The sequence below is a fragment of the Oncorhynchus masou genome, chromosome 2 (genome assembly GCF_036934945.1).
Source record: "Oncorhynchus masou masou isolate Uvic2021 chromosome 2, UVic_Omas_1.1, whole genome shotgun sequence".
Lineage (NCBI taxonomy): Eukaryota > Metazoa > Chordata > Actinopteri > Salmoniformes > Salmonidae > Oncorhynchus > Oncorhynchus masou.
In genome coordinates this window covers 40,170,841-40,188,739 of record NC_088213.1, presented here as the reverse complement: position 1 = coordinate 40,188,739, position 17,899 = coordinate 40,170,841, and the positions used below count along the sequence as shown (strand labels likewise).

General features: G+C 39.1%; 3 protein-coding genes and 1 pseudogene across 4 annotated transcripts; 2 read left to right on the top strand and 2 right to left on the bottom strand.

Moving 5' to 3' along the window:
* Positions 1 to 4,674: 4,674 nt before the first annotated feature.
* Positions 4,675 to 7,292, top strand: LOC135504813 (pleckstrin homology domain-containing family F member 2-like; annotated as a pseudogene).
* A 46-nt stretch (positions 7,293 to 7,338) lies between these two features.
* LOC135504839 (protein C19orf12 homolog) lies at positions 7,339 to 11,241 on the bottom strand. The gene is made up of 3 exons (XM_064923734.1): positions 11,151 to 11,241; positions 10,506 to 10,670; positions 7,339 to 8,709 (listed from the first exon to the last, which is right to left on the bottom strand). The coding sequence occupies exons 2-3, from the start codon at positions 10,663 to 10,665 to the stop codon at positions 8,444 to 8,446; spliced, it is 426 nt and encodes a 141-aa protein (XP_064779806.1). The 5' UTR covers positions 10,666 to 10,670; positions 11,151 to 11,241; the 3' UTR covers positions 7,339 to 8,443.
* Positions 11,242 to 11,523: 282 nt separating this feature from the next.
* Positions 11,524 to 14,629, top strand: LOC135504830 (tumor protein p53-inducible nuclear protein 2-like). The gene is made up of 4 exons (XM_064923722.1): positions 11,524 to 11,914; positions 13,086 to 13,252; positions 13,459 to 13,579; positions 13,692 to 14,629. Exons 2-4 carry the CDS (start codon positions 13,126 to 13,128, stop codon positions 13,918 to 13,920), a joined length of 477 nt encoding a protein of 158 aa, XP_064779794.1. The 5' UTR covers positions 11,524 to 11,914; positions 13,086 to 13,125; the 3' UTR covers positions 13,921 to 14,629.
* An 89-nt stretch (positions 14,630 to 14,718) lies between these two features.
* On the bottom strand, positions 14,719 to 17,827 carry LOC135504818 (uncharacterized protein F13E9.13, mitochondrial-like). 2 transcript variants are annotated; one of them, XM_064923700.1, is made up of 6 exons: positions 17,753 to 17,827; positions 17,008 to 17,090; positions 16,699 to 16,879; positions 16,387 to 16,537; positions 16,064 to 16,191; positions 14,719 to 14,932 (listed from the first exon to the last, which is right to left on the bottom strand). In XM_064923700.1, exons 2-6 carry the CDS (start codon positions 17,071 to 17,073, stop codon positions 14,742 to 14,744), a joined length of 717 nt encoding a protein of 238 aa, XP_064779772.1. In that variant the 5' UTR covers positions 17,074 to 17,090; positions 17,753 to 17,827; the 3' UTR covers positions 14,719 to 14,741. The 2 variants fall into 2 exon arrangements, with proteins under 2 accessions (XP_064779772.1, XP_064779780.1); XM_064923708.1 differs by lacking the exon at positions 17,753 to 17,827 and adding an exon at positions 17,164 to 17,358.
* Positions 17,828 to 17,899: the final 72 nt, after the last annotated feature.

Genomic DNA, 17,899 nt, shown 5'->3' with positions numbered 1-17,899 from the left:
GGACACTCAAAGTACAGAGAAGTAAACAGCTCCTGTCAGGATCTATAATAAGAACTCTCATCATCTTCAATTCTTATTTTCAAGTCATACGGGAACCTCAGCATCTATTTTGGATGCAAGCCCTGTTCTATAGCATTTCGTACTGTGGCAAAGACAGGAGACCTGACAGACTCAAAGCAATCAAAACATAGTTGTGATTAGAGAGCATTTGTGTTGGTATTTTCCTTTTTTGTAAACGTATCCATTGATGGGACAATGATTTTACATAATTGTAAATACATTATGATCGGTTTTCAGTTTTGAGCAACACTACCTATATCCACAAGGTGGCACTACATCATTTTTCTTCCTCAATGTATGTACAATAAACATATCTATATCCTTGCATTTGTGTCAAATTACAGGTTACATTTACTTGATTACATAGTTTGAAGTAACACAATGAGTTACAATATAATGATACTACTATGTGGAATCTGAAGATGCTTAATTTCCCAGTCATTTGGGAATTTCCTAGTTGGCCAACATTTTCTGAGGTACCTGTTGTATATTGTTGGTTGTCAATTGAAGTAGCATAGGTACTGGTAACATTGCTGTCTGTTTTGTAAAATATTGTCACATTTTATTTCCCTATACATTTTCCCAGTAAAAAGCCTGTCCCTGTTCTAAGTGGTGTGTGGATGCATGAGATTTCATTAATTGGGCATGGAGGGGCGGGGGGGGTGTATGAGACAGACTGGAAGCGAAAAACTAAACGTCATCACTTCTTCGCTGGGACTTCAAATATGCTTTCTGTTCTTTCTTTTCACAAGGCGTAAGGTCTTGGTCAAAGGGGCTGGTGTATCAGTCCATACAATGCAACATGTACGTCTATGACCATTTTTGATGCTGCAAAAAAGCATACATATAATTAAACCCCCGTATATTTAATATTCAAGTCCAATGTTTCTTGCATGCAAAAGTGCCGTCGATTTGTACTGCCCTGGTGACTTGGCATTCTATGCTAAAGAATAGCCATACTGCGACATTGTTTTCCCTCATAAAAACCACAGGATGCACGGTAACCAGATTTCACAATAAATAAAAAAAATCCACATCTGTATTCTTCTAAAGCGCAATGCTTATTGGAAATCTGTCGTCTTTGTCAATGGTATAATGGTCAGTAATAGTATTCCTTGAAACAAACTGTACATTCATCTAGTGTTGTTTTCTACTGAAAAAAAAGCCAACCTTATCAGCTGTAATGGTTCAATGATACACATCATGTTTGAGCAACACAATTACATTGTTTACCCATTCTTTTGGTGAGATGGAGATGGTTGTGTTTGCGTTGGCTTTTTTAATCTGTTTGTTCCATCATAATGTGGCCTGAGAAGACACCCCTACTGAAGGAAATCCCTTATGATTGTTTCAATTGTGATGACATTACATTTTTCAGGCATTATTGCTTCCACATCAGAAGTTGGTCTTCGTGGAGGCCAATATTTAAGTGTAATGCCCGAGATGTTTATATATTGGCACATGCGGTTAGGCCTGAGGCAAAGTCGAGGCAAGCCGTGCCAACATATCCTCCAAAGACACCGGCTTCGACGGCTTTGTAACCTTCATACCTCAGGTTACCAACATATTCAAATCATGATTTACATACTTTCATTAAAAACATTATTTTGATGAATTTATTAATAGTATTTATTTCTTCCTCAATAAATAGTCCCAACACAAATCTAGGGTTGCTACCCAAGCTGGCTGGTCTTTTGTTCTATCGGTTCGGTTGCCAGAGAAGTGACCCAGTCATTCAGTCTTTTTGTTCTGTATCTATGGGTCCTTCGTTATAAATGTTCCTTTGCCATACTGGCTGGCAATGTTCTTATCCCTTGCTTGTTAGCTAGCCAACTACGGCTAACTTACAGTCACATCACACATTGCAGACAGAATAACAGCAAAGTAGCTGCATTTGCATTTGTTAAAGCTGTTTTCTAGTGACATTTATTTGGATACATCCATAACAATGAACTACAGAGGCGCAATTTCACCTCATAGAGAATGTACTCAGGATACTGTTGTTCAGAGGAGCCAACAACACAGCTACAGTAACACAATCACTTCAAATGGAAGCTTGGAAAGACTGCAAACTTGCTGCACTTCATTTCGTTTGACCATTTTTCAATTGACATTGTTTTGTATATATCCATAAAAATGATGCCAGGTGATTCATCATTTGGACTGGGTGAGAAACGCTGCATGCCTGTCTGTCTCGTCCCGGCTCCCGACATGTTCCTTACTATGGGACAGCAGGATATCGAATTGGAATATTGAAACAATGTTGCGAATGTCAGAGAGACAGACAGCAAGGTTTATTTAAAAAAACAACTAAATGTTACTCTAAAACAAATGTGAGATAATGTCTAGATGCTTTTTAGAGTGGAAATCAAGTTTATAAATTGACTGGCTGGGCGGATGAGACAGTGGATTGTGCAGTCAGATGGAACAGAGTAATAAACAGGTATAGATTTAGCAGTGGTAAATTGTGAAATAGGCACCGGCTGGAATGTGGTTTGAACTAATCAGCATTCAGGATTAGTCCCACCCATTGTATAACCTAGTTTAAACAACATTCCATAAGAGTGATCAATCAAGAGAATACTTTCTCATACTACCCGAAACCTGATACCCCCAAATCTGATCAACATACCAGCAACTATGATTTCTGTTTTTCCATTCAATGCTTCTTGTCAATTATAGCAAATAAATTTTTTCGTTTTTCAGTTGCAACCATTATCTAGTATCACTAACCATCACAATTATATTCCTCTAATTTATAGCCATGTGGTTTATTTCCTATCGTTACATTGTTATTAATATTTCTGCCTAAAGCTGGAATCCTAAACTGCTACATAAATGTTTGGACCTATAAATTAATGATATACTTTGAACGGGGTATGGTAGTAGGCAGTGGTGTAAAGTATTTAAGTAAAACTACTTTAAAGTACTCTTTAAATATTTTTTGGGGTATCTGTACTGTACTATTAATATTTTTGCCAACTTTTACTTCACTACATTTAAATAATAATATAAAAAATAAAAATAATATACTTTTACTCGATACATTTTCCCTGACACCCAAAAGTGCTCGTTACATTTCGACAGGAAAATTGTCCAATTCACACACTTATCTAGAAAACATCACTGGTCATCCCTACGGCTTCTGATCTGTTAGACTCATTATACACAAATGCTTGTTTGTAAATTATGTGTTAGTTAGTGTGCTCCTGGCTATCCGTCAATAAAAATGTAAATACAATTTTGCCATCTGGATTGTTTAATATAAGGAATTTAAAATTATTTATACTTGTACTTTTGATACTTAAGTACATTTTAGCAATTCAATTTACTTTTGATACATAAGAATATTTAAAAACAAATACTTTTAGACTTTTCCTCAAGTAGAATTTTACAGGGTGACTTTCACTTTTACTTGAGTCATTTTCTATTATGTTATCTTTACTTTTACTCAAGTATGACAATTGAGTACTTTTTACACCACTGGTAGTAGGTGCCAGGTGCACCGGTTTAAGTGTGTCAAGAACTGCAATGCTGCTGGGTTTTTCACTCAATAGTTTCCCATCTATATAAAAAAATGGTCCATTAAAAGGGGGTGCAACTCAATTTCAGATGGTGTTCTTAATGTTTTGTATACTCAGCCTCAATTCGTCAGGGCATGTATTCGACAAGGTGTCAAGCGTTCCACAAGGTGCTGGCCCATGTTGACTCCGATACGTCCCACAGTTGTGTAACGTTGGCTGGATGTCCTTTGGGTGGTGGAACATTCTTAATAGACACGGGAAAACGTTTGAGTCTGAAAAACCCAGCAGCGTTCAAAGGCACTTAAATATTTTGTCTTTCCCATTCACCCTCTGAATGGCACACATACACAATCCATGTCTCAAGGCTTAAAACCCTTTCTTTAATCCGTCTCCTCCCCTTCATCAACACTGATTTAAGTGGATTTAACAAGTGAGATCAATAAAGGATCATAGCTTTCACCTGGATTTACCTGGTCAGTCTATGTCATGGAAAGAGCAGGTGTTAATGTGCTGTACACTCATACCCATTGATTATTGAATAATATAACTTAGAAATTCCACATGAGCTTAGTTCAACTGGTTTGTTTTCCAATGTTTGTAAACAATGTAAATGTAAACAAACACTGTGTAGCCTCAAAACATGGTTAAAACTATAATTTTGATAGCATAGATGGTCAGTCCTTGCATCCATAACTCTGTCTATGAATTTGAGATTGTTTACTTTTCTCCAAGGCCCGTCCCTCAGCTTTTTACCAAAACACAGGCGGGATGACAGCTTTGTTATTGTTTCAATTAAGGATGCTATCTTTAATGCTGTCCAACAGTGTTTTTTCTGTGATGTATTAATAGTCATAGAATTAGCAATACTGTTGTTCACTGTAATTTAATAGGATCTCTACGCTCCGAGTCACATCCCATCATCTTTGGGAAACTGGTATTGCCTGTTTTCCCTCTTTCTAGTTGCTTTCTCTCTCTCTCTTTCCCCGTCAAGTTGTTTTGAAACTCCCCATGCAATGTGGCTCAACAGGAAATGTGATTTGCACATATAAAAGGACCTCTCATATAAAAGGATCACTGTTCAATACAAAAACGACTATTTGACACTGACAAAACATACTGCATGGTGTTCAGACGGGAACTAAGCAACTTACTACCGAGACACAGACTGTTGCAGCGTAAACAAGATAGAAATCACAAAACAGAGTAAAAGGACAAATCAACTATTTTTCACTAGCCATTTATTTGATCATTAGTGACATAGGCCTACCATTTCGTCTCATTTGTAAATAGATTTTTTTGTTTGTTTTTATTTTGTTAATTTCCCGTAGTGTTGTAATCTTGCTCATCATGGTGGACCAGCTGGCTTTCACGCAAGAGAACATAGAGCGGATCCAGGCAGTGGAGAACTCCTTCGGCCCCTCTGGGATGTCCCTGATCAGACCTGACCGGGTCTTGATAGGCGAGGGGCGGCTCATGAAGCTGTGTCGACGCCGCCCCCAGCCTAAAGTATTTTTCTTGTTTAATGACATTTTGGTGTACGGTAGCATCATCCTTCATGGACACTGGCACAAGAACCAGCATGTTATCTCCCTGGAGGATATCCAGCTAGAGGACCTGGAGGACGGGGTCATCATGGAGAACCAGTGGCTGATCCGCACACCACAGAAGTCCTTCTATGTGGCAGCTGCCTCCAATGTGGAGAAGCGTGCCTGGATGGAGCACATTGAGGACTGCAGGTGTAAGCAGCTGCAGCATGCCGGCTGCCAGCCCGGGTGCACCTTCGCCACCACCTGGATCCCTGACTGGGCGTCCGCCATCTGCATGCGCTGCTCTAAAACATTTCGGATCAACAAACGTCGCCACCACTGTCGTCGCTGCGGCTTTGTCGTCTGCAACGCCTGCTCCAAGAACCGGACCGTGATCTGCCACATCTCTACTAAGCCCGTGAGGGTGTGTCGACTGTGTCACCTCAGTCTCCAGGACCATGGGGAGCTGACTCAGGATGAGGTGCATCTACGGTGATGGGAGGAACTGCTCTGATGAATCTGACCTGGACATGCCCAAGTACGAGGTGACTAGCGCCAATGAGGCGAATGAGCGGGTAGAACACCATGCACCAAGCAATTGGGTTGAGTGTCACAACTCTTGGTCCCCATTGAACTATTTAAAACCGGACCATCAAAGTCTCAATCTCACTGGATTGTCAAGTCACTTGACTTGACTTGGTTGACAATTGGACAATGTGAGAGGACCCTGAAAAGTATTTACTGAATGAGTACGTGGTGAAGAGTGCCAAATCAAGACGATACATGATCACATGTAATCATAAATATTGCACAAATATAAACACTAATGCTACCCATATAATGTATGCATTACATCAATTTTTCATGTTAATAATATAATATTTCTTTGAGTGTTTTGGGGGGGCTTATTTTTGTTATCCTTTTGATAAAAGGTTAACCTGTAGTATTCATTGACTGGCCATTATGCACACACCGAGCATCTTATTTTACATGAAACACATTTCGCACTGAATACTTTTATATTTGTCCTATACTTATCGTGTTTAAAAAAAAGGCACATTGACTACGACAACGTGCCTATATTAAGTGTACCTGTAATTCTAACTGTAATTGTAACTCTAAATGGCAGCAATAACTATACCTCTGAATTTATCACATTCACATCAACCATTTATCTTGAAATAAAATATTTTGATAGCAACCTTTGGTCATCCTTGTCCTGAACACCTGGTAAGACTGCTTATTGACCCCCCAAAACAGCTGTAATCAAACTATTTAGTGTTTAGGTGTTACAAGCCTCCTGCAGACACATGAACCAGTCCTGAGGCAACAGGTGCAGTAGATAAGCCTTTCGAGAAAGTTCTTGCGTCATTTCATTTTCCCAAGTCTAGTGTTGTCAATGGCAATACTCAGGCCAACTGCCAATTATTTTTCTTTTTAAAGAACGTATTCAAATGCGACATGTCAATCATTAACATTTTATAGGCATTTCAAACCAAAAACCAGTTTAAATCGTGCTCTCTGGTTTCTGAAAAGAACTGTCTAAAAAAGGTTTTTCTATAAAGATATAAGATTCTCTCACATCCCAGACTACCAATAAAGTGGTGATGGAATATGAGATCTTGTGATTTCAATCCATTTGAATTTGGAAAAAGCTGCTAAGACACTGTTTCTTAGTAAGCCATAGGTACAAGACTGACAAGCATCTCTCAGAAACGAATGACATAACTTCAAATGAAATTTCCCCTCAAGATGAATGACCAATCTTTCGCTGTATGATGTTATGAGAACCGGCAGGTCCAAGCATGCTTGCAAAGAATGAACAAGGAAACATCTAGAACAGCAAATGTGGGAGAAAAAAATAATGATCGCAGTGCTGTCATAACAAACAACCTTTGCACATACTTCAAAAAGTGCTTTGATATCTTAATAAGATTCTAGTATTATTCAAAAGTCTACATTTGAAACATTGACAAAGAGGAACTATATTACATTGCGTATAATCTCGGAAACCCAGAAGAAAAAACAAATCTTGCGAAATTGCGACAGATGAGATACCATTCTATGTTACGTGCACGCATCTGTCCAGGAGTGATTGCATTGCGTAGCATTGTCTTCCTTCTCTTACAAAGAATGTGTTAAGTGGTTGAATTTCCCTCACGAAACTGTCAAGTTGATTCACTGAAACAACATGTTTTCTGGCTTAATGATGTCATACTAAAAGCTCGTGGTGATCATACACGTCCCCGTTGTCCTTTATTTCATTTATCATGATTTTCATACAAACACTTTAGTACAAGAGCACTACAAGATTTTCCCAATTAGTTCATTCTAGGACTAGGTGGCACTTATCACCATTTTATGCGCCAGAAGTATCAAGGCCGGTTTCTCCGAAGTACTCATCTCTTACAATATTCACATTGCATGAATCACTTGAGATCCCAGGCACACTTACAAGAGGAGTGATCGGGGTCCTGCATTTGTTGCAAATCATGTCAATTATAAATGACCAACAATATTCAATGTGTACATTTCAGCGAAAAATATCGGCAACCAATTATGCACTACAATATAAATAAAGTACAGCTTTCTGGTTAATTGCTGGACTGTTCGTATAAAAAGATACGTTTCAATCACACCGCGACATTCAGAGATAACAATTTCTCAACTAAAACAAAACAAATGTGTACATTAAAGTGCAATTCCGCCACTCTTCCACCTTATATTCATTATCTCCGAAACCATAACAGTGTCTACACACAGTATGTGAAAAAAGCGTGTTTCTATGATCTGGGGTTAAAATGATAAGGTAAAAAAAATATGCTTCTCTGTAACATCACAATGGTAGCATTAAAAGTAACAAAAAACAGTGATTTTCAAAACAGTGGTTTTGAACAAGTTTCTAGCCAGAGGGAGGGTATTTTCTTGCTCCTCACATCACTGGGAATCTCCTAGTGCCTGAAAAGCACTGTTTTTAAATAGGTTTTACTTTTGATGACGTCATTGTGTAGAACTTTTAACTTTATATTTGTTTTGTAGAAATGTGCCGTTTTCACATATGCAGACACTGGTATGGGGCTGGGGATAATGAAAATGACGTTAAAAAAAAGTGCCGTAAATGTCATTTAAGCGCTTCATCAAAGGATATTAAATGGACATGATCAGATATTAGGTAACATGACAGGTCTGAAATGAGTCTCAATGTCACTCTCATAAGGCCTCTTTCAGTGAACCTACAGTATAAAAGGTTCTTTCAGTCTCCAGGAATAAGCTTGAGTTGAATCTGAGTACAAATGTTCTAAGGAATTCCTCCAGATATTCAGTCTGTGTAGATCAGTCCCCATATCTCACCTCTGCTCTCAGTTCCTTTGTGATATAACGGAGTAGGGCAGCAGTGACCTGCTGCTGGAGAGTAGCATTCCCCACGACCAGGACGGTCAGCTGGGCCAGGTCTGTCCAGTCCAGTGAGCCCAAAACGGCCATGATATCAGCATAGAGTCTTTGCTGCTGGTGGGGAGGCAGCTCCATGATGATCTGAGGGAGAGGTCTGAACTGTCCACTGGTCATCCACCATCCCAACAGGCCACCTAATGCACCACCTAAAGAGCAGCACAAACGAGATCTGTGTCAGAAGATCAAGAGGGGAGAAGAGCTCACAGATTTAAAACACTCGTGGTTATAAGATCTACAGAGAAGACAGAAATGCCAAAAGTGGAGGTGTGGCTGTTTATATTCAGAACCACATTCCTGTAAAGCTGTTGAAGTAATATGGCTACAGGTTCATCTGCTTCACCTGAAGCCCATTCTGGTGGGAAGCTGCTATAGACCACCAAGTGCTAACAGTCAGTATCTGGATAACATGTGTGAAATGCTTGATACTGTATGTGATATCAATAGAGAGGTATACTTTCTGGGTGATTTAAATATTGACTGGCTTTCATCAAGCTGCCCACTCAAGAGAAAGCTCAAAAACTGTAACCAGTGCCTGCAACCTGGTTCAGGTTATCAATCAACATACCAGGGAGTTACAAACAGTACAGGAATGAAATCATCAACGTGTATTGATCATTTCTTTACTAATGCTGCAGAATTTTTCCTCAAAGCAGTATCCAAATCCATTGGATGTAGTGATCACAATATAGTAGCCATATCTAGGAAAACCAAAGTTCCTAATGCTGGGCATAATATTGTGTATAAGAGGTAATTACAATAAGTTTTGTAGTGATTCCTATGTTCTTGATGTGAAGAATATTTGTTGGTACGCGGTGTGTAATGACGAGCAACCAGACGCTGCACTTGACACATTTATGAAATTGCTTATCTCGGTTACTAATAAGTGTGGATTGATGAGAAATTGAAACATTGTATATGGTTGAGAGGGAAGAGGCAAAAGAGATGGCAAATAGGTCTGGCTGTATAACCGGTTGGCAAATGTACTGCAAATTGAGAGATGGTCACTAAACTGAATAAAACAAAGACGAAACTACACTATGAAACAAAAATAAATGACAAAGAATGATATTCAAAGGCTTTGGAGCACCTTAAATTAAATGTTGGGCAAACTCCGCTCCATCATTCATTGAATGAAATGGCTCATTCATCACAAAACCAACTGATATTGCCATCTACTTTAATATTTTTTTTAATTGGCAATATTAGCAAATGTAGGCATGACATACCAGCAAAAAACACTGACACTACACATCCAAGTATATCTGACCAAATTATGAAAAACTAACTAAAACTAACATTGAATTCCGTAAAGTGAGTGTGGAAGAGTTAAATAAATGATTGTCATCTATCAACAATGACAAGCCACTGGGGTCTGACAACTTGGATGGAAAATTACTGAGGAGAATAACTCTATTCCACATCAAGTAACTCATGCCAGCAGTAAAGTTAGATTAAAAATACACTTTATGGAACCGCGGGACTGTGAAGCAACACAAACATAGACACATGCATACAAACACGGATAACATACGCACTATACAGATGTACCCATGGATTTTGTGTTGTAGATATGTGGTAGTAGAGTAGAGGCCCGAGGGCAGACACTTAATATGTTGTGAAGTCTGTTATGAATATATTGTAATGTTTTTAAAATGTATAATAAAATGTATGCCTTAGCAGCAGCTAATGCGGATCCATAATAAATACAAATAGAAATAAACACCCGTATTTATCAAAATCGACCTCCCCACTCATAAGACAACATTGGCAGAGAATGATTCTACCCTAACGCCATACTTTATAGGCCTACCACATACACCTGAAAATCTCATAGCTGCAATCAATACAATAGGTTTGAGAAATGAAATGGCTCCACCTTGTGGTTGACGTAGGGAAAAGCAGATTATCGTAATTTCACTTTCTAAATTGAAAGGATCCTTACCAACAGCAATCCCTGGGGGACCACCTAGAAGACCTCCTAAAAATGCAGTCCCTCCTGCCACTGCTGATCCTTTCCCAGAATTCTTCACTGCTGCTTTTATCTGCTGATTTGCAGACAGGTCACAGCATAGTTGCATGACATCATCCATACGTGGTGCCATGGTAGCTGCTCTCATTGGTGTGATGATAAGAGACAAATGTTGACAAAACCAGGAAATTATATTATTGTAATTATTATTATTATAAATATTATTGTAATCAATTCAGTTATCATATTTAGCAGACAGCGACTGATTAAATAACTGATGACTTAATGCAGACCATTGTCATTAGTCAAAAACTTCTCACACAAGAGAATCGAAATGCTTCCCTCGGATTTATGTTATGACCACAATAATAACGACCGCAGCTAATAATAATTATACTTCCCTTCTGATATAAAGCCTTTTTTAATGGCGTAAAACGACATCGAAAAATAGTAGATAGTGTTAGTGTGTCATCATATGGCCATCATCATGTTAGTCTCCATTTAAAGTGTGGCAATCACATTTACATAACGACATAGTTGTCACCATAACACAGGACGGACTCTCACGTTGGCCTACATGAAAATAGTCTAAAGTACACATTGGTGGCGAATCCCTACCGTCAGATCTCGCACTTCGATGATGTGTTAATGTTTGTGTATCATGAGTTTTGGTAAAAACTATGACCGCGGTGAATGACGGGACATTTGTTTAGGACAAGCCCACATCCTGTTAAAACGATTCGCGGTTGTTTTTAGATGCACAATAAAACAAACATAGCCTAATACATAGATCTCAGTGGGGCAATCTGGCATAATTGTCATTTACTCGGCAAATATTTGCAACAATGTTTCAAGAAAAGCCATTGATACAATTCCCTCCTTTTCATAAAATTGGTGGGGTTCGTTTTGCAGGGCCCGGTGCCCGGGGTGAGTGGAGATTTATCTTATGAATCAATAGAATTATCTAGAAATAACAAACTCCGCTCACACGGGCCATGCAAAACGAAGTCGACCACTGTTGTGAAATGCAAACCGTTGTACATTGAAAAAATATATATCTTCCACTCTAATGTATTTTGTCTTGTTGTTATAGACTACACGCCTAGACTATTAGAAAGATTGGACTTCGGTTAAAACCAGGTATTTAGGTATGTTTCAAGTAAGGACACATTTATTCACTTGACAGCTAGTTATGAGGACAAAGGTTAGTTGTGCGCAACCTTCTGAAGCCCCGCCTTCGAGTTGGGATTTTCGCTTACGTCCACCACCCACCAAAGCAAAAGAGTTGGTGTTCAAAAACAAGTCTGTATCAAAACAATTCCAGATCGCTTATAGTTTCAAGCTAACCGTCGGCCACCACTTGTTAAATATACATTTGTGAGGTAAGGAAAAAATACATTGTAGCCTTCAGCATTGTGCGACATGTTGTATCCTAAGCCTTAGTTCGTGTGGAGCATAGACACCTTTCTTTAGCCTACTAACATATCTATCTATTGCATGTTTTTATTGATTTCTACATCCCAAAAGTGTCCTATTAGGACAACGTTTTAGTTGTGTAGACTATCATGTAATTGTAACCATGTCATGTGTCATTTTGTATGTAGGTTGGGTTATTTGTTTGATTGTCAGTGAATTACATAAATGCAGTGCTTAATTATTAACTTATTTATTGAAGAAGTTTAAACCCAATTAATGCCATATCAAGTTCACCCAAACGACCCTCCCATATTTTTTTAAGGATTTGATTGTTTCTATCACACATTTTATTATATATTAAATAAGGCTAATGTAAGGATTGTCTGGCATGTCTTTAAACTTCCAACGTATGGACTTTTTGATGGCACACCAGAAAAGATATGCAAGTGTACATGTAATCTATACATTTTTCACCTTATGAGCTAATTCTGTCTGGGCACTAATTGGATCTTCCCTTGCTGGCAGGCTGGGGTGTAGCTGTATATTGACAGTATAGGTTTACAAGTACACCAAGGCATTCAAAGACCGTGGCTGTCTTGGACAGCCCCCAGTCTAAAATTGGATGTTGTGGTATTCTGTCTAGTCTATGACACTTTAAGCCCGAAAGACATACCAATACTGTTTATACCTGATTCTATTTTTAATAGGCCTATTTGACCAGAAATGTCAAAATACAATTATATACACTAAAATGTATACATATATATATATATATATTTTTTACAAACCCTTTGTTTTCACCATAGTTTGGCCGATTGGCTTCATATTCACCATATTAGTTTATTCATAACATGTCTTAAGATTCAGATACAGGCTTGAAATGAGTTGCTGGTCAGAAAGGATGCCATGACCTTCCGTCTGCAAATAGCTTCCAAGGGGCATGTTGTTCCTGATTCTGCTGTGCTGGCAGGGTCATTAAGCCAGGACACAATGTTAAAAACTAAAGGTCATAATGTAAGGTGTTGTTCAGATTCTGCTTTCTGGAAATCATTAATTGTAGTAATTGTATCTGGTCTGCATTTTTTTCCTTATGGGGGCAACATACTATAACACTATGTTAACTCATTTTCTTTGCAGACTGCAATAAGAGGGCCAAGGGAGACAAAACATATACACAATGATTGGAAAGATACTTGCCCATTTCCTTGGTAGCACAGATGACGATTTTCCCACAGATGACAATGAAACCTATGAGGAGCTCATTGAGTTTGAGGCGGGAGGATGGGTGGTTATCAACATTCAAGGTAAGCTGATAATTTTGTTCACCGAAAGTTGAAATCACAAGTTAGTTGTTAAACTGGTATGGGCATTGTTGTCTGCAGTTGCTTGTTCTGTAAATGGTAGTATTGTAGTTATTTGGATAGTAGATCTAATGGACACTATTAGAGGTCTCACTGGTGTTTTTCCTCTTTGGTCTCGGTTTAGTAAATTTGTGGTCTGATGTTTCCAGAGAACAACTCCCTGACCCCCCCCGAGGAAGACCCTTTGGAGAACCTGCTGATTGAGCATCCCAGTATGTCTGTAGACCAGATCAGACACCAGCCCAGCGATGAAGAGGATACTTCTCCCAGGTCAGTTTTCATCCAGGGGATCCATCTACTTTAGTCAGTGTGATAACACAACCATTATCCTAGAGAAAGGAGTGTCACATTACAGTTATTCTGCCCCCCCCCCCCCCCGCAGGCCTGTGCCAGTCAAACAGCATGTGTCCTGGAGGCTAGCTGCCTGGGGCAGCCCGCTTCCGTGCAATGTCCAACTGCTTGCCATACAGCGAGCCAGGACTCACTTGGAGTGCAAGAAGCTGACCAGGAGTGCTCTCCAGAGACAGAGCCTTGCCAAGGTGCGCTTCTCCCCCTCTGACAGACGCTTTGGTCACTTCAAACAACCCTGCCAGCGTCTGTACAACTACTGAGTGTCTACTGAGTAGCCCCGCCACTGTCTGAACCCACTTCACACACAGACCTTAGACCTATGACCTACCTTAGACCTACCTATTTGATTTGATATCTCTTTACCCTGATCAAGGGAACCACATTTGCTGAGTATGTTATTAACATACTAAGCCCAGTTTGAGAGTGAAATAGCCTTGAGTAGATGTGTGTGTGCATGTGAAAAGTATTATAACTGGCTTGTTACGGGTTAAGTCTTATGGCTCTGATGAAAACTTTTATGTATTGTATAAAATGCAAAAGGTTTTAGCACTTGCAAATATTCATTCTATTGTATATAGAATACTTTTTTTGTATTACCTTGCGTGCCTTAGATTTAGATACGTTGTGAGTATATTGCTTTAAAGAAAGTTGTTTCATAGCTATGAAAAGCTATTTTGTATATATGTGATGATGACACAAAACATCACTCTTGAGTAATTGGACCTCTTTCGCTATATTTTTTAATAACAAATACAATGTATGTAAGGATTACCAAATAATGATGAAACAGTTACTAATGTATGTTTTGTACTTAGTGATTCACTTTGTTTTTATACATTTATTCCCAGTGTGTTCTTATGTTTGCTGTACTGCTACAAGCCCGGTTTGTAAATATATTCAGATTTATTTGGTATTTTGGTGTATATTTAAATGTTAAAACATGTTAAATAAATCTGTTTTGTTTAGGTATTATTTGTGTTTTATTAAATAGCATGAGACATAACTTTAGTAATTACATTTATTATTACCACCAAATGTCATTGTTCTGCATTAAATTATTTTAGCAGCAAATTGGTGGATTTCATTTTCGAAGCAAATGCACCTTCCCCATAAACTTTTTAACGCTTTCTGGATCAACAGCATTTGCCCAAACTCCTCCCCTCTTGAAATGAGAGCCAATTATCATTGCACTAGCATCAAGGTAGTTTTCCACGTTGTCATAGGTCACTCCTGAGCCAATAAGAACTGGGAGTCTTACAGACCCTGCAACATCTGAAAATAGAAAAGAAAGGATTGCTGAGTAAATATTTTGAGATGCTACATTAAATTGACTGAGTTCATTATATTGGAAAGCTGTGCGTGAGCTTACGAATACAAAACGAATACCTAAATGGTTGGATTTAGGAATGCATTGCAAGTGTCACGCATCATCTCTGATAAGTAAATAGTGAATGTAGGTTCAGAGATGATATGAGTAAAACACATGAAGAAAGAGATAAATCCAGACCCTGGCAGCTCCATTTACCCATCTGACAACAGAGCCAGCCCAATGGAATTGTACTGGGAGACTGTAGGAGCACCTCCAAACTAGGCAGCAGGGTTGTGTAGCAGTCTGGCCTGAGCCTGCCTGTGTAAGCCTTCTTTACAGCCTTCTGTGTAAGTCAGCCATCTGTAGGCTGTGCTTAAAAATAGCAGACGATGTTGGTGTCTATATACGCCAAGCAGGGCTGTGGCAGGCAAGGGCAGGACCGGGCTGTGTGCCCATGGTCAGCACGATCCAGACTCGGGGGACTATGAGGCTGCCATCCTCTCCCCAGACGAGACTGCTCTTTATAAGGCCAGCAGCGAGGCTCAGAGGCTCCATGGGCTTTAGGGAAGCTTAACCTCTGGGCTACATGAAAAACTAACGCCAGGAACTGTCCTTGCAAACATAGGAAGTATGCAATAGACTGGTATGCAGTGGGAGTGGTATGAAATTGAGTGAAGTGACTGAACATACTTTTGTTAGGGTGTGTGTTATGGTTTATGAGAATGTATGAAATTTAGAAAAAAGGGAACTCCCCTATTAACCAAGACTACAAGAGTGTTTGAGAGAAAATGAAAAGGGGGAGGAAAGTAAACTATATTTATACTAAGGTACACGCTGAGCATTCCTAAAATGATACACCGAGCATTATGCCTCAGATATATAATGTAAGTGCTGAGTGTTGGCTGTCCTTTGATCCGAAATGGTAAAATAGTGATTACACCTATGCATTATTTGTTTCTTAAGAATTAATTTCAAACGAGTTCTGGGTCTTTTTCTATTACTGTATGTGTCAGTATGTTTGTGTGTCATACCATACATGTGCGTATGTGTCATACATGTGTGTATGTGCCAGAGCAGTCAGAGACGGGACACACCTCTGAGCTCCATTGGATCTGCCTGAACCCCAGTGGCTGTTCCAGTGATGATGAGACCATCAGAAAGGAAAAACTCAGCTGCTCTGGCCGTCTCCACAATGCTCACATCTGAAGTCAGGGCATGGGAGCTAGGAACACAAACACATACTCACATCCCATTACACACAACAGTCAGAAATGTTACTTTTATCTCCTTGCAGTACCGTTTATGGACAATATTAGCCGCATTACCTGCATGTTGAAAACCTTCTGAAGTACCACATCAGGACATCTAGGCTAGCCAGTGGGGTTGTCTGACTGGAGTGTTTTGAACGATTACTCACCTGTGCTTCTTTTTTATATCAGTAAAGATCTGCACATGTTCAGCCTGCATTTGCTTGCGGTATCGCAAAAGGTCTCCGGCACATCCATTCAAAAGGCCTTCATCAGCAACATGTGAGAAGACATATCCCTCTGCCCTGATAAAATCCATACCTTGGAAAGAGACAACAATGGAATAGGTAGCTAAACATTTGCTTTTCCCAAACTCTTACTACGGATCTTTCTATTAAACTAAAATCCCAGGCTAACCCGAAGCACTCTTAACCATGCATTTATTAACCAGTAATAAGCAAAGCAAAGCCAGCTATATCAACCTGAAGCCAGTGCAACAGCAACAGCTGAGCTGTTCGCTGCAGACAGGATCTGAACTCCAAGAGGCAGAGACGGACAGATCGCCCTCACCGCTGCACACACCGCTGTCATAGAGGCAACCACCTCTGGTCCAACTGAGAATGTGTATGGAATGTCATGCATGTTCTCAATGATCAGCCCATCCTGTTCAACAGATCAACATACAACAAACAATCCATTTCCAGTCACCCTTGAGGATGAATATTGTGGTTTATATAGTCAGAGGCTACAGTATTAGTAACATCAAAAAGTGTGTTTTTGCTTATACTCACAATTCCCGCATTGTGATAGATTTCTGCCTCGTGGCATGCCTCCTCGATAATTTGAGGAATGACCATGCTTCCTAAAGGTGTGCCTGAAAAACATAACATCAAAGTTAAAAACAAAAAGAGAGTAAAAAACGACATATGCGTCCCAATAATCTTTACCTGGCAAGGCTTGAACATGAATCATTCCAATAACCACAGATTTAGCACGCCCAAAGAGTTTCAGAAACTTCATTTTTTGTTGTTGTTTCAAACCAGTTGCAATGTGGATGCAAAGGTGGCTTTGAAATGAGACTCGTTCCCGTGCAGCTGCTAGCTTGATCACGTGCCTGGTCAAAGTGTACGTTAATACAGGTTTCAAGATCTCTGAGTGGTCACCCAATACAGTGTTTTTTTTCTTTCGTGTTGCGCATGAAACATATTAAAACACAATTTTAACAGTTATGACTGAGACAAGACACATAAATTGAAGATTAGCAGATTAGCCTCCACATTTCCTTTATCTTCTGATAAGAAAACGTAAAAGTATGAATTACATATGAAAGCATGGATGGTGGTGCCTGAAATGTATTTTACTAAACCAGCACTGTTTTTATCTCCAACAAATAATTTGTGTAGACGAGAGGAAGGAAACGAGGAGAAAGCCACTAAACGTAACGAATGCACGATAGCGCAGAGCCGCGCGCAATCACCATTCTAGTTGACCAATATTGCCGGGCATGAACTTGATTTAAAAAAAATAATGACATACCTCTTGAATTGTGGACATTGAAAGTCCATTATGACGGCTTGATAGAGAAACATTTAAATATATATATATATATATATATATATATATATATATATATATATATATATATATATATATATATATATATATATATATATATATATATAT

Bases quoted from the DNA above. Each gene is read 5' to 3' on its own strand.
- LOC135504830 (XM_064923722.1), top strand. From the start codon at position 13,126: ATGATTGGAAAGATACTTGCCCATTTCCTTGGTAGCACAGATGACGAT. The intron at 13,253-13,458 runs GTAAGCTGATAA...TGATGTTTCCAG, and splicing joins GGTGGTTATCAACATTCAAG to AGAACAACTCCCTGACCCCC. The intron at 13,580-13,691 runs GTCAGTTTTCAT...CCCCCCCCGCAG, and splicing joins GAAGAGGATACTTCTCCCAG to GCCTGTGCCAGTCAAACAGC.
- LOC135504818 (XM_064923708.1), bottom strand. From the start codon at position 17,236: ATGAAGTTTCTGAAACTCTTTGGGCGTGCTAAATCTGTGGTTATTGGA. The intron at 17,091-17,163 runs GTAAAGATTATT...TATGTTTTTCAG, and splicing joins TCATGTTCAAGCCTTGCCAG to GCACACCTTTAGGAAGCATG. The intron at 14,933-16,063 runs GTGTGTCCCGTC...TTCTATTTTCAG, and splicing joins AGATCCAATGGAGCTCAGAG to ATGTTGCAGGGTCTGTAAGA.
- LOC135504839 (XM_064923734.1), bottom strand. From the start codon at position 10,665: ATGGCACCACGTATGGATGATGTCATGCAACTATGCTGTGACCTGTCT. The intron at 8,710-10,505 runs GTAAGGATCCTT...GCTGCTCTTTAG, and splicing joins TCCCCCAGGGATTGCTGTTG to GTGGTGCATTAGGTGGCCTG.